At 34.9% G+C, this 16,995-nt stretch overlaps 1 protein-coding gene and 1 long non-coding RNA gene across 2 annotated transcripts in view; one reads left to right on the forward strand and one right to left on the reverse strand.

The window, feature by feature from the left end:
- LOC117319995 (KAT8 regulatory NSL complex subunit 1-like) overlaps positions 1–11,385 on the forward strand; it is a 27,404-nt gene extending 16,019 nt beyond the window's left edge. Inside the window, exons 3-8 of the mRNA XM_033874698.1 lie at positions 226–325; positions 545–630; positions 3,049–3,189; positions 4,758–5,025; positions 5,291–5,447; positions 7,927–11,385. Of these exons, the coding sequence (XP_033730589.1) occupies positions 226–325; positions 545–630; positions 3,049–3,189; positions 4,758–5,025; positions 5,291–5,447; positions 7,927–8,619 (1,445 nt within the window). The 3' untranslated portion in view covers positions 8,620–11,385. The remainder of the gene's footprint in view (positions 1–225; positions 326–544; positions 631–3,048; positions 3,190–4,757; positions 5,026–5,290; positions 5,448–7,926) is intronic.
- On the reverse strand, positions 11,361–12,813 carry LOC117320006. Its single transcript, XR_004530904.1, has 2 exons — positions 12,030–12,813; positions 11,361–11,965 (listed from the first exon to the last, which is right to left on the reverse strand). It is a non-coding gene; the product is annotated as an uncharacterized LOC117320006 (long non-coding RNA).
- Positions 12,814–16,995: the final 4,182 nt, after the last annotated feature.

The raw sequence follows: 16,995 nt of genomic DNA on the forward strand, positions 1-16,995 counted from the left end.
GGATTCAATCATTTCTTTGAATCAAAATTATAAATAAAATCTGATGAGGAGTATTGGTATTGGTATCCATGTCTGGATAAATTGTAGTTTAGTTGTGAACATTAAAATATTTCCCTTCATAAAAACTCTATGTTGAAGAAAGATGGAGTTGAAATATTTTCTTGGTTTATTATTTCTTTCCTTCTAAAAACTTGACTTTAAATTTATCGTTTAATGTCTTTACAGAAATTCCACTTCCTATCCATTTTGAGGCTCTCCTGAAGAGTGGAGAATGGCAAAACAAACCACCCCCAAAAAGTGCAAAAGCTTTGGCAACGGAGAGAAGGTAAGATTTTGACAATTGTACTTGCAAGTTGCAGTTCTGATAAATCTAGAATGAACTACATTTTATAATATAACTGCTAAATAGCAAACTATAAAGATGTGAAGATAGATTGCATTGGGGTGTTCAATTTTCTGACAACTTGCTTGATTTTTTTATTACTAATGTTTGAATTATGAAAATTGATAACTATTATACTAACATATTTCTTTTGAAAATCAGGCGACAAAAGTTGATGAGCCAACAGCGTGTCAACAAGAAGACCAAATATGCAAAGGGTGCTGCTGCTGCTCTTCTGTCTTCTGCCAGTAAGTCATCTATTAACAGAAAAGTTGGATTCTGGCTGGGAAAAAAATGCTGAAACATTAATTGTTGTAGACTGCCCTGGGCTCGCCCTGGCTGTCACCATCAGCTGCAATAGCAAAAACAAAAAACATTTGTTGATTTTGAAAATGCATTGGCAAAAGTAGAATAAAATTTAAACTCCAGGTTTCCATTGCTTGTTTCGCTAATGGTGGCCATACCTACTATTCCATGAACAGACACTCAGGCACTTGCTTGATTATGTACACAAAAGACCTCAAAACCCCACCACCTGTAAGTGTTACAATTAGTTGCCCTAGTGTTAGGGGGAGAAAGGAGTTTGTCATGGTTCAGTGTGTGTATTACAACTGCAGTCTGCTGCCCAAGGTATGAAAGCCAGGTGCACGTGGCCTCTGGGGGATTCATTAGACATGGTCAGTTGATTTTAAGATTACAACTAGGGAGCAGGACTTCAAAAACAACACTGGGTATAGCTGTCAATAATTAACTCACATAAATGTAAAGGCCAAGAAGCCTGTAATCAGAAAAAAATTTAACTTCAGAAACATCTTTAATGACAAGGAAGTAAAAGTAGTACAAATTTAGTTAATTCATTATTATGATTTTTTTATATTAACGAAAACGAGGATGACATATAATTATTAGATTTACAAATAAAATTACTTCATAGGTCTCAATTTTTATGTAAAAAATTTCTCTTGTAAATAAAAAAAAAGTTGTGAATAAGTAGTTACTTAGGTTAATTATAGGTGTTTTACTGTTTATCATTTTCTTTATTCCTTTTTATATAATGAGCATTTTAAATAAAAGACAAAATCACCTTTTTCTGCCATTGTTTCTAGATAATTTTTGGTTTTAAATGTTAAGATATTATATAATAACCCTTTGTTATGTTAAGTATTAAAATGAAGTAAAACAAAATTGTATAGATATTTTAAAAGATACATTTACATATATATTTAATACAATTTTGTGGAACTTTCCTAAATCGATCACGCATGGTAATCAATTACATTTAATACAATTTTGTGGAACATTCCTACATCGATCACGTATGGTAATCGATCATGCTGGTTTTGAGAGGGTTCGGTTTTGAGAAGTGATCATTTCGACTGGTCCTGATCCAGGGACAATATTGATCAGATGGTGTTTCGTATTTTTGAAGCTGTGTTATGGTAGTTAGTGAATACACAGAATGAAGAATTCATAAAAAATTAAACTAATTGAATAAGTTCTATTACTGTTTGCGAACATATGGCACAATCATATAATTTAACTTCACAATTAATGCTATCATCAACATTGACCTGCGTCCACCAAGTTGCTACATGTAGGTATACCTCTGTGCTTAAGGGGCATAAGGGGTATCTATTCATTCCAAACTAAAGAAGGATTAATTCCATTCATTGTCATTTTGATCAGTATCAATAGGTGATCTGTTTTGAGAAGGATGGGTTTTGTGAAGTTGCACTTAATATATGCATTTAAATTCTTTTAGCATATTACAGTAATTTTTTTTTAATTTTAAAATACACAAAATAATCAAAGAGTTTGAATGGCTAATTTAATTATTTCCAGTGCCGGATACATTTACAAATTTATTTATTTTTTTTTATTTTTTTCATTCCTGAATTCCTGGTCCGGACTTCCGTCCGGATTATTAGTCACGTAACTGCATTTCCTTCATAACGATGGAGACGTTTTTAACTGGCAAATATCTGTCCTAATGTCTCAAAAAGAACATAAATTTCAGTTAAACAGTAAGTTGACTGTTTATTCACTCTTTTTCATACTTCTCAAGCAAATGTTTGTATTTTTATCTATCAAAATTTCGTGAAAATCGTCTGAATGGCGAGGACGTTTTTTCGCCATATCTCATCTCCTTTCATTCTTGAGAAGTAAAGTACAGTTTCGTTCGTATTTGAGTGTTATCTGGGCAAAGATAATAAATTCAATACATTTTTTGAGACAACTGTAGTTATAATATTCAACTAAAAAATTGAATTATTTCAAAATTTATAGAATGTGTTGGATTCAAGCAAGAATAGAAATAAAACGGGAAATAAAACAGGTTATTGAGCACTTTGAAGATTTAACAGGCAAATTATTTTTGGCGAAACCATAGAGCTAGTCCTGCTACCCAGTGTTATATAGTAATATCCTGTGAATAGCGTGGTGTACTTTTAAAAGTGAATCAGGACTCTTATTCACTTTATGCCATAGAAACTTGCTCCAAGTTTAGGCTGTTTTAGGGCAGTTACAGAATTATTTTTTTTTTTTAATTCTTATGGAAACAGTTTTATCATTTGGTAGGGATAGGTGTTGCACAATACAAAATCTGAAGGGAACATATGTTTTTATTTAAGCAGAACATTAAATCATACACACTGTTGCTCTTTCAGAGTTACGTAACAAATATGAGAGAAGAACACCCACCAAGCCAAGATCTGGAGGATTGTCCATGACACCCAAAAAGAGTGCAAAAGAAAGGCGTCTAGCACGCTCAGACATGAAGAGGCGGAGAGTGGCTCAACTAGCTATGGGTATGAGTGATATTGCCGAATCATAACTAGCTATGGGTATGAGTGATATTGCTGAATCACAACTAGCTATGGGTATGAGTGATATTGCTGAATCAAGCTTCCAAAGACCTCCTTGACCATGTTTTAGTGATTCAAGGAAAATTGAAATTTCGCTCTTTGATAGAAATTGCACTGGCAGAAATAATTATAGAACATCCACTCAGGACATGTTGTGTCTCAGGATCTTACCAGCTTTTCAGGAAAGATTCTGATCTATCCGCAGTATGATATTCTTATGTTGGTGGGTAGTTGATGTTAACAATTTCTCCTCATATAAAATGTATTTAACTCTTTCAAATCACTAAAGATAATTTTTTTTTTGTCGGATGCCTTCGCATAAGATACAACAACAATAAAAAGCAAAATTTAGTTTTATTTACTGATATGCAAAAAAACACCTCTACGGTAGTTTTTATACGCCAGTCAACGACGGGTAGTATTATGGTACAGTGGAAATTCGTTGACTTGAACTTGGAAAACTTGAATACTCTGCTTAACTCGGAGAACTTCGTTAGTCCCAGCTGAATTCTCTCTTTATCCTGGTAAAAAAGATACTCGGAAAACTTGAATTCGAAAACTCGAAAAACTCTGATAACATGAAGTGAAAATTTTGTCCAAACAATAAATATCCTACTTGAAATGATCGAATAACTCCGGTCCAGGTAACTTATAGTTTTTTAGTCTAACAACAATCGGTTGTAAACGCCGACATTTTCAAGATCAAATTTCCATTTGTAATACTGAAGGTATCGGCACTACAAACCTACTGATTATTATCTGCCATTATAAATGTTTGAGAAATTCATTAAACAAATTGTCTGGAATCTTATAACAACAACTCTCGGTGATGAAAAGTACTGCTTTACTTTTCTATTTCTTCTTCAATTTCTCTAAGATTACAACTAGAAGCAACTATGTTCAACATATATCAGGGCTTTTACTCACTGGTTTGGGAAGGGGCCTTTTTGTCTCATTTTGGGAAAAAAAATTGGTGAATTGGGAAAGATTATTTCAGGAGTAAACAGCAAATTTTGGGAATTTAGCTTAAATATGAAATAATTTCAATTGGCAATGGGGCTCATTAACGGCCCAAAAAAGCCCCCAGAGAAAGCCCTGTATATTAAGGGTTTTTGGCTTGTGTTATTCCAAACTTGGAACTTTTAACTTCCAACATATCTACCTCTTTGCTTATCACTACATTTTCAATTGGTAGCTTTTCCAGTGATGGGCGTATCATGCTGCTGCTTGCAAACAACAGCTCTTGTTCTAATAGATATCTGGGTTTGTGAAATTCTTTAAAGCGGGATGTTTAATAGAATATGAACTTCCAGCCATTGCAAGTCTTCTGGTGTGTAAAGAGTAACTTCAATGGACAATTTTCTCCTGTATAAAATTGCAATTCAACATTGCAAGTGGAAGTGGGGTGGATAAAACAGCTGATATAAACATAGAACTAACTTCAATTGATGTCCCATCTAACATGATGCAAATGTATTTCAGTTAATTACAGTATTTTTTCTTCTTTGTAGCACTAAAGCAAAGCGACAACCTATCATTGTCCTATACAGATGGCTACTCAGGCATGGATGGCAAGAATGTACTCACCTCTCCACTCAATAAGGAAGGGGGGACACTCTCATCAAGTGCACCATCATCCACCTTGAAGGAGATGAAAGAAGCTCAGTGGCGACGACGAAGAGAGAGCGAGTATGACATCAACAACATTGTTATCCCCTACAGCATGGCTGCTTCAACACGTGTGGAGAAGCTCCAGTACAAGGAAATAGTAACACCCAAGTAAGACTTGCTCTGGTTATTTTTATCATAAATGAAGATAAACGACACTTGATGATAAAAAATGCATTTCAGAAAGACATGTCTGATTTATGAGTTTTTGAGTATGTTTATTGTGTATTTCCCTAACATTCTGACTAGGACAATGTTCATTTATTTTATTGAATTTAGGTCATTATTGAATAATCAAAGATAATTTGTAACTATAACTATTACAATATTAGTAGTATCATTAAATTTACAACCATCAATATATGTGATATTGTAGGTGGCGAGACCTAACCAAGGATGATGTGGAAGTCCATGAAGAAGAAGAGGAGGAGGAAGTAAATCCAAGCAAGGAGATGGAAACAGAGTCTGAAAAAACTATGATCAAAGAAGAGGCAGTTGTTCCCAAGGAAAGCACAGAGGAGGAGGAAGAAGAGGTAAACAAATTAACATATATAGACCAGACTATCATAATCTGATGAATCTTTTACATACCAAGGGAGGTAATTATTGTTTATGGAAATTATATTTAAAGAGGGCTATTTCAGTGAAATATCTTATTTTATGATAGTATCACTTTTGTGGGTTCCTTTTCAACAAACATGCAGCTTGTTTATATATGCAGACAACTGGGTCATCTTTTGTTTTGTCTTGTCTGAAAACTATAAAATCAACAAGTCTGTCCTTATTTCATAAATGAACAACCCTTGTCAAACTGATTTAACAAAAACAGCCCTGAGTCTTCTCTATTTAACTGGAATATTCCTTAGAACATACTATTTGAATTACTACAAATTATCTGGTTTTCAAACTAAAAATATACCTGAAAATTTGAAATTTTGCTGATAATGGTTAAGTTTTTTATGTAATTGACTGAAAACTATTGATTTAAACATATTTTATTTGCAAATATATAAATGGGATTAGACACATGTTTAATCCTTTTGTTAGTATTTAACAGTGTTCTGTCCTTTTGTTTTAGTATTTAACAATGTTCTCTGATCAAAGGGAGATAATACTTTTTTTATCCTTTAACATAGATTACTGTGCTTATTTAATCTGCAATTTGAAAGGGTTGTTTTTATTTATTTAATATTTTTACCATTTTATGAATATACATACATAAATTAAGTGAAGTGAAGTGTTTGCGAAGTATAAATGTAACAAAAATAAAACAAAAACCAAGATTTACCACAAAGTCTCTCAGCCTTTATAGGCGTCTACAGGTGGACTGTTTGTTTGACGTTACAAGGATATATGATGTCATTAACAAAAGTCAGGAAAGATGAAACACTGCATTCAATACCACTTGTTCTTCATTTAAGCTAGGTTTGTCAGTGGTCCATATTGGAGGGATATTCCTCAAATTTTATTAGAAGGTTTCCCTTGGTCCCTAGTTGTGCCATTTGAATTTAGATTTTTAGGTCACCTGAGACAAAGTCTCAAGTGACCTATTCTAATCCCCTTTTGTCCGTCGTCGTGCGTCGTGCGTCCGTAAACAATTTACATTTTCGACTTCTCCAAAACCCACAAACCAAATTCTATGAAATTTGGCAGGAAGCTTCTATGGCTAAAGGTCAACCAAAATTGTAAATTATATGGTCCCCACCCCCCAGGGGCCTGAGGGGCGGGGCCAAAAATGGTCAAATTGACTAAAACTTCAAAAATCTTCTTCTCTACTCTCAGATATGCTGGAATCAAACACTCTTCATAGATGGAAGGGTCTTAAGGTGTTTTACCAAAATTGTAAATTTCATGACCCAGGGGTTTCACGTTTGCCCCTGGGGAGGGGCTAAACTTTACTATAGTTTATATAGGGAAATCACATTTTTGACTTTAATTTGTTTTATTTCTATTGGAATTCATTCTAATTTTGTAAACATTGTCAGCATGGGATGACAGTTTGATGGCATGCACATGTTGGCCCTGACTGACCCCCAGGGGCTGATGGGCGGGGCTAAAACGGGCCAAATTGACTGAAATTTCACAAATCTTCTTCTCTACTCTCAGATATGATAGAATCAAATACACTTCATAGATGGCTGGGTTTGAAAGTTCTTTACCAAAATTGTGAATTTCATGACCCTGGGGTCTCAAGTTTGCCCCTGGGGCGGGGCTAAACTTTACTATAGTTTATATAGGGAAATAACATTTTTGACTTTTATTGGTTTTGGAATTCAAAAAGGGGCAATTAAATAAACTGAAATATTTCAAATCTCAGGTGACCGTTAAGGCCCATGGGCCTCTTGTTGATTAGAAAAACAAAATGGTCGACAGACAGCCATCTGTGATTTTTAACATATTTTTGATTATCATTTGTTTCATTTCTATTGAAACTATATTTGGAAGGCAGTTTGCTGGTATGCAATTACTGGGACCCAGGGGCTGATGGGCAGGTCAGAAAGGGTCAAATTTCAGAAATATTTAAAAACATAGGTGACGAATAAGGCCAATGGGCCTCTTGTTAGCATAGAAATGACCAAAACCTCCTTGGGGTAAAAATAATCACATTTTCAAGATTTTTTTCTTCATTTTGCTTCCGCGATTTTTTAACGCTTCAACTTTTGGACTGAAATTTTATGTTTCATTATTGAGACTGGTATTACACACAGGGCTTCCAGTTGACCTATAACTTTTAGCTATTTCAGAAGTCAAGTCACTATGTGTAAGAAACATGAAGGGTCAAAACATGTCAAATAGACATGACCCTTCAAAATGGTGTAAAATCTTATTTTGTGGAATCTAACACTCAATGGTCTAATGGATGCCCCGACACAAAGTTCACATACTAGGCCTCTGTAGGCTGATATTAAAAGGTTTTGACAGCTAAAAAACTTGATGTGTCATCTTACATGTCATGTTCATTTATTACACTGAATCACTGGCAGATGTCTAATTACAGTCCTTTCTGTTTAGGTTGAAGATCTAACGGATGAATCATTTATAGAAAGACACAAGATCTGTGAAGTGCAGGAAAAGAAAAGGTTTACCTCCTTTATCCAATACCCAAGTCGGCGACAACGAGGTTCAAGAGGGGAGGACCAGCCACGCACCCCTGCTATGACTGATGATATTCAAATGGATATAAGTGTTAATGAGCCAATCCTTCCTTTGACGAGTTCTCTCTCCACAAGCCCTTCTCCAACACCACAGGTTCAGGCATTCAAAGATGAGGCATTCAGGAGGCGGAGTAGTTCAGCTTCCTCTAGACGCCTCAGTATGAGTGCAAGTATGGACGAAAACAGCAGAGATTCCCAGTTATTCGAAATGGTGGAGATGTGCTCTGTTGACCCATGGCCAGAGAGAACTTTCCCATTAACTGAAGAAGAGTATGAACAAATGAAGATGGTACAGCCCCCAGCTATCCGTGTACGTCGTGCACGCATTTCCAGCACACGCATATCCCTTATGAGCGAGTACAGCAGCAGCCATCACCCGCAGGAGGATTCCATGTCAGGAAGCAGTCATCCTTGCTCCCCACTACCAAGCACTTCATCAGGGTCAGTTGTAGGGGAGGATCCAAATGATCCAGAATGGATGATCAGTGGGGAGAAAGACAAGGAAAAGGCTCCTCCAAAACAGTCTGTCATCCTCAAACTGAAACGCTGAGATGGTTCCAATTTGCGTTGGGAATAAATCAACGTTTAGGAAGATCACTCTTGGCCTGGCAAAGATGGTTGCCTGAGGTCCATGCTGGAGATAGCACTGTTAACCAGGCTTATATCCAACGAAGGCTGATGATTGGTCCAAATCATGGATTAACTTAAAGCAGCCTAGAGTCTCCCCAAGAAAGAACTAAGGCTTTGGATATAAGCTAGACTCTCCGAGGAACAACCAGATGCCTTTGGAGATAGCTAAGAATCTCTGGAGAAAGATCGTATTTGAAGGACTGTATGCTAATGCATATGTGTGGAATGTTAGTGATTGCCTCATTGGAAAATACTTGAGGGCCTGTTTTGATTTGAATATACAATACTTGTTATGAAGTATTCAAGTATGTTTCAAAAGATGAAGGAAATGAATGTTGTTATTGTAAGAGATGGGGCACCGCACATCACAATAGCTATTGCAAGATAGTCGAGGTGCAAGTAAATCCTATAGTTATGGAAGTAATTAGTGCTGTATTATTCTTTCTACATATTTACACAAACATGTCCCATTCACACAGATTTGTATATATCTGTATAAGTCGGAGGGAAACCCAAGGAAATTCTAGTCGGAATAGACTAAGATCAGTGAGAGGTCAGATTGAGTTTATTGATCAATTAAAATCCATAATATCAGAAGTGCTAAGAAATGCTTTGAAGGAGGAAAGAGGTAGAGACCATCGACTATGGTGTCAAAATTTCTTCTGGTTTTATTACAGCTAGTAGATGACTTTGACTAAATGCCATGATTTTGTAAATAGGTGTGCTTGAAAGTTGCAAGGGTCTCTGATTATTTTCTGCACATGCATTGTAATGCATGGTCTGGTCAGATGTTACTATTGTTCAAAGTTCTATCGATCAACAAATGGTTTTTTTTGTCTTGAAGAATTATGTTGATTTGTATACAAAGATTCACTTATATACTATGTAGATTACTTTATAGGAAACCTTTGTGCTCAAATCAATATGTAGGAAAATACTAAGAATTGACTGGAAATCTGATTTGTGTGGATTTACTGAAATTGCATATAATTTCGACTGTTTAGATGAAATAGTCATTTTTAATTGACCAAGAATCATGTATTGAAATTTGTGGAATTCTAGAACTTTTTGCATTTTCCATTGGAGCACCAGTGTAGTTATTTACATGTAATGACTGCATTTAATTGTTGAGTGATTTGATAAGATAGACTTGTCTACTGTGGCATTTGTTAACTGTTGATTACCAGTCATGTCTGCACCAGACCTACAAATGGTCACAAACCCTGTTGTCAACTGTGTATGTATGTGTAATGGTCAAGAATTACAACTATTGAGTATAGGTTGGCCATTATTTGCCCACTGATCTTGATATATAGTGCTGTTGATGAAATATTATGCATTTTTGTTAAAATATCTCCGTAATTCTTTTTTCCCATGATGTATGACTTTTTCAATAGTTGCATAATAACAACCAAGAAAACTTGACGTTTTTGGACACTTATCTTTTGCTTTTTCTTTAAATTTTGCAGTGCTCAAGGTTTATGAAATCATGCTACTCTTTTTTAAGATTTGATCAAGAAGTTTATTTATCAACACTAATCATTTATAGCAATGTTTATCAATTCATAACTCACTAGTTTTGTACTTGCTTTAGTTTGACAATTAAGAAAATTTGAAGCTCTTGAAATATTCTTTAATGGATGCAAATTTTTAATTATTTCTATAGGTTTTATTGTAATTTTGTATAGTGCAGGTACTGCACAGTATAATACATATCTCTTAATTCAGAAGAGAACGTTATTGTAGATTGCATCTTGAAATTAATTTCCTTTAATATAATGGACAATAATCTTGTAATGTTTCCTGCATTTTTGGTAAAAATGTATTTGTATTTATCTTGGTAGTTTTGAACTTGTAAAGGGAGATAACTTTACACCGATCATAAAACTATCTTCATTACATATTACCATAATTACAGTAGAAACATGTTAACATTCCTTGCTTAGGTGCTTTTCACTTTCACACAAACTGATATACTTAACTGTATAGTCCTATATATCTGTAAATCAAATAATTATGTTTAAGGTATGGGAATCATTACAGACAGAGGTGATAAAGTTTTTGTTATGTAGGGGAATATTGTCAATAGTTATTATGATCTTGTTAACTGTTATATTTCTAATGTGGTAGTGATGACACAGTAATTTGTTTTCAATATTGTTCTGCAAGTTCATAATCATTTTAGTTTATAATGTTGAATTTAGAGACTGTTTATTACTCTTTCAATTTTCATTAATATCATATGCAAAACTTTTCTCATTGATAAAAAGATAAAAAAAAAATTGAATAAATATTTCTTTTTAATTTCTAAACTTCCTGAAGAAGTTCCGAGTTTGATGATATTTGCCATGAAAAAAGTCATTTCAGAATTTGAACTGATGACAGTATCTTTTTCATAGATATTCATTCATTGGGAATTTTTCAATTTATTTAGGGGGAAAAAAAATACAGAAAGAAAAAAGATTTGTTAATATCTTTAGTTTTTGCATTTTGTAAACAGATTTTGCCATTTTAGACGGAAGCTGTTAAGGTGGTATTCAGAAAATGTCATTTTATTGCAATTGGACACAAAAATCGTCTGGAGGACCACATTCTTCCCAATTAGCACCAGCGTTTTGTGAAAAAAATCTTTTGAAGTTTCATGATTTATGAATATTGTTGATATTTAAAAAAAAAAAAAAAAAAAGAGAGCAAGAGAAAAAAAATACCCAAGTCTTCAACTGCTGAATTTAGCAGTTGACTGAACAAACATCACAAAATAAAATCTCAACAAAGAAATTTCCAAGCAAATTTAACTAGTGCTTCATTTGCCTAATGACAACAAGTATAGATATCTCTTACAACATCCATGATTTTTTTTGTTCTCTTAACTGCTAATTAGGTTGAATAGGACGTGTAGTGTAAAGCTGGAATGCATTAAGCGGCTGTATGTTATACCACCCTCTAGGAATGGTGTACATCATAGCTACATGTTCTTTCCCTCTCTGGGAATGGGATACAAAATATCTACCTCCCTCTGGGAATGGGATACAAAATATCTATCTCCCTCTGGGAATGGGATACAAAATATCTATCTCCCTCTTGGAATGGGATACAAAATATCTACCTCCCTCTGGGAATGGGATACAAAATATCTGCCTCCCTCTGGGAATGGGATACAAAATATCTACCTCCCTCTGGGAATGGGATACAAAATATCTACCTCCCTCTGGGAATGGGATACAAAATATCTATCTCCCTCTGGGAATGGGATACAAAATATCTACCTCCCTCTGGGAATGTGATACAAAATATCTGCCTCCCTCTGGGAATGGGATACAAAATATCTACCTCCCTCTGGGAATTGGGTACATATTAGCCTATGTGTTCTTCCTCCCTCAGGGAATGATGTACAAAATATCTATACTACCTCCCTCCGGGAATTGGGTACATAATAGCTATATGTTCTACCTCCCTCAGGGAAAGGGGTACATATATTTAGCACATGATGCATATCAGTTGTGTTAATTTATTAGTGTTGTACTTTTATGGATGTTTTCCAAAGCAATGAAGCATGATATAGTATGAAAATATATGTTATGTTCACCTGGATAATAAATAGTATTTCTTTTCATTATTTGAAATGTAAGGTAATAGCAGGAAGCAAAGGGGTCGTTAACCAATTATGCAGTAATCATTAATTACGTGGACATCTATTGGTATCAATGTGTCTTTTTGGGGTTACATAATACTAATACTAAATTTTCATAAGACTTTCATTTTGGCTATGATTTAGTACAAAGACTGTATTACATGTGTGCAAGTGAGTAAGTATGTTGTACAAACTATGGTTCTACTGTGTACAAAGGTATGTGAATTACACTACTACCATGATGTACAAATATATGAGTTACCATTTACTGTTGTGTATATTATATGTTACTTCTGGTTTCAGAGTATACAAATGTAAAAAAAATCAAATAAAAACTCAGAAGAATGAAAAAGCATAAGAAAAAATCTACTTAGCGTTTTGTTCTCTTGATTGGAGGTTGTTGCTTAGTTGTTGAATATTGTAAGATGAGTGGAAGAAAAAATGACCAATAGCCTGCAGCTAGTGCAATTAAAATGAAATCACAAAATACTTTACTTTTGTTATTTTTCTACGTATTACATTGGTTTCCTTAGTTAGGTCACTGTTAGAGTGACCGGAGAAATATTTTGAAGATACAATGTAGTAATATATTGACTGTTTTAGGAGAGTTCATACCCTAAGGATAGTCAATTTGCAAGAATTCGCCACTTGAAAAAGCAAACCAGATTTGACTTGATCAAACGAATCTGGTAAGATATAGATAGTTGTGTAGTGATCACTGAAAAGGTAAAAAGAAATGTTTTTCGTGAGTGTAAGGGTCTTCTGCTCCATCGACAATACCCGCCATGTAACTCTAGGTCTAATCTGGATAAGCTTCCTCGTCCAAATACGAACTATAGATCGATTTACCGTGACGTCACAGATTTACCCTCCGCCATGCTGCGGGGCAAAATGTGGGGCACAGTTCACTGAAACGTGAAGCCGGCATCGCACTGGAAAAGTTACCTGTGTTTACCTGTTCATCGCCGCCATTTTTAAATGTTTGTCATCATTATCAGAAGTGAATAAAGATATTTGAGTAGTCATGGTTAAGAGCTGTTGCGTCTATCAGTGCACAAACCGGTGGGGAACTAACACCAACGGAAAGAAATTAGGGTTTTTTCGCATCCCAAATGCAAACAGGTACGCTGTCAAGAGACAGGAATGGATCGCACAACTTTCTCGTGTTGACCCGAAAACCAAAGTTACTTGGACTCCTCATACTGAAGACGTTGTGTGTGGTGCTCATTTTTTGACAGGTAAGCAATTTGCATAGATTTTCTATGATCAAATCAGATCGGATGACCACGGAACTACCACACTTCTGACGATACCGCGCAATGAATAGGAATATTTCCAAATGAGATCTATAGAGGTACCTTTATTAGTAAGTACTTTGATACTTTTTTAGATGGATTGAACTGAAAATGACCACAATATCTTCATGATCTTGAACGAGTCTACCTCCTGGATTGATCTTATGGTGTAGTTTTCGTTTTGTGTTTCTCAAAATTTTAAACTGGAAGAAAATAAGACTGTTTAAGTGAATAACAACAAGGTGTAGAAGACGTGAATGTACAAGGCCCCATTTTTCCTCTGTTGTGTATCTCCAAGTTTAATAAAATGGCTGCTAGACGGATATGATGGCTTAAGCTGACCATGTATACATTCCAAATCACTTATCTCGTGTCGTTAAACATCGTCTGCCTCATGGTTCCTTATTGTTCGACGTGGATATGAAGACCACAGTGTAACGGCCATATTTGATAATACAGACTCCACACTAAATACGACTTCTGTGATCGTAAGGTCTACTCATAAAAAAAACGAAACTCCGACCAATATGATACTCCATCGAAAAGACATGTTGAAATGTTGAACATCTTGTTATATCGTCACTTCTCACGAACAGAACGGCGTATGGTGGGCCTTTCGCGACTTGCTTTCGACATTGATTTGTGTTTGGCCCACAGACAGCTCCAACCTATCATTCGGACTTCCGCCACACGCCTACAAGGACATGCATTACATAACCTAGGGCTTGTTAATATCTGGAAATCAAGGTCTGAATCGTTCGATGTTTTCATTTCTTTCACGATTCTTCGGCTTGTAATGTTATAACCAACTCTCCAGTCAGGCTGATGCTTTTAGTTTTTTATGTACATATGTGTTCTGTGGACTGGTAGAGGATGTTGATAATAACGTGTACTCGATCATTTTGTTACCTAAAAGAAGAGGGAAAAATGCATACTATGAGTCAGGGAAATGTTGAGAGAGTTAGCTCCCTTCTGACTAGTCACGAAAGTACATCAATTTCTGTAGCAGAAAGTATATCGGTAAAAGAATGAAAAGGGACTTTGCTACCTGTTATCTGAAATTATTTATATAACCTGTTCATTCGATAAAAGAATATGTTTTAGTATTAAAATAAATCAATAATGTTTTGGTGAAAAACTATGTATAATATTGAATATGGGCTATGTTATAATGACGCTAATTATCCACTTTTTAATAGTAAGCTTGATGAAACCGATTGGAATGAACTGTTTTCTACGAGCCCGATCCCGGATGATATGTGTAACATTTTTACTAATAAATATTTAGAAATAGCCAGAGAATGTATCCCCTCTAAGCTAGTAACAATTAGACCTAATGACAAACCATGGTTTGACTCGGAACTGAGACGCGAGATTAGGATAAGAGACGGGTTACTGCAAAAATTTAAATCCAGTCGTACTCCTCATAAACTTAATAATTTTAAAAAACAACGTAATAGAGTTAATAATATTAAAAAACTTAAAAAAGAAACATTTTATGCGGACATAAATGGAATCTTAGATGCTCATAGTAATGCGAATCCTCGCAATTTCTGGAAACTTGTTCGCAGATTAATTAAATCATCTGATACATCAAACTCCATTCCACCATTGAGGAGTGCGACTGGAAATATAGAAATGGACGACGACATAAAGGCAAATATATTAAACGACTATTTTGTTTCCATATCAACTATAGACGATAGTAACACAGACGTACCTATTGTAGAACCGAGAACAGACTCCAGAATCACAAACATACCTTTCAACATTAATGATATTATTGACATTCTTCAGACATTAAAAAGTGGTAAAGCTGTAGGTAATGATACCATAAGTCACATTATGCTTAAAAATACGGCTAATACTATTGCCTACCCTTTGTCTTTAATCTTTCGAGTCTCTTTGGAAACTGGATCTTTCCCCACTCAATGGAAACATGCACTAGTTATGCCAATCTTTAAAAAGGGAGATAAGCAAGATCCCTCAAACTATAGACCGATTGCACTACTTTGTACAATTGGTAAGTATTTGAAAGAGTTGTAGCTAAATACTTGCACAACTATCTGTTAGATAATTCTCTTATATATCAGTACCAGTCGGGTTTCCAACCAGGTCATTCTACTGTTCATCAGCTTATAGAAATTTACCACAATATATGTGAAAATTTAGAAAAAAAACGACCTACCTGTCTAGTTTTTGTGACATCTCTAAGGCATTCGACAGAGTGTGGCATAGGGGTCTGGAAGTGAAACTAATGAGTTATGGTATATCAGGCAAATTGTTAGCCTGGTTGATTAATTATGTGTCAGATAGAAAACAACAAGTATTTTTTGGAAATAGTAAATCTTCGGTAAAATATACTAATGCTGGTGTACCTCAAGGCTCGGTCCTTGGTCCACTCTTATTTATTATTTATATTAATGATATTACCGATAATTTAGACAGTCTGTCAAAACTTTTTGCGGATGATACATCTCTTTTGTACTCTGATAAATCCCCACATCTGATTGAACAACACATTAATAATGATCTGTTAAAAATTCAATCTTGGGCTGATAATTGGTTGGTTAAATTTAATCCTTCAAAAACAGAGGCTTTGCTTTTCTCTAATACTGAATTGGATCATATAATCGATATAAGTTTTAATGGTGTCAATATTGAATTTGTCAGTTGTCATAAGCATCTTGGAGTATACATAGACTCAAATGGTAAGTGGAGCTCTCATATAGAACACATATGTAAATCTGTATCTAAACAACAATGTGCCCTTCGAAAACTAAAATACATTCTGTCGCGAAAAACGCTAAATAGAATTTATAGATCCTTCATCCTTCCAATCTTAGAATATTGTTGCGAGCTCTGGGATGGTTGCACATTATCAGATGGAGATAGATTAGAAAAATTACAACTCGAAGCCGGTCGCATTGTCACTGGTCTACCTTCCTATACCAGTAGACAATTACTTTACATTGAAACGGGTTGGGAACCTTTAGCTCAGAGACGATCTCGTCGAAAACTTCTCCTTTTTTATAAGATACATAATCATATTACTCCCAACTATCTTAATGCCCTACTTCCTAATCCTGTTGCAAATAACTCTCGACACAATCTCCGTAATGCAGAAAATTATGACTTACCAAATAATAGACTAGAATCGTCCAATCTATCCTTTTTTCCTTCTACAATAAGACTATGGAACCAACTGTCGCTTAATATTCGACATAGCGTCTCTATTTCTATTTTTAAAAATGAGATACGTAATAAAGAACTGCCTCAGGTACCTACCTTTTATTTCTATGGGAAACGAAAAAACAATATATTACACACTAGATTAAGAAATCATGCCAGTATACTGAAGGGTCATTTA

The sequence above is a fragment of the Pecten maximus genome, chromosome 2 (assembly GCF_902652985.1).
Source record: "Pecten maximus chromosome 2, xPecMax1.1, whole genome shotgun sequence".
In the NCBI taxonomy this organism is placed as follows: Eukaryota; Metazoa; Mollusca; class Bivalvia; order Pectinida; family Pectinidae; genus Pecten; species Pecten maximus.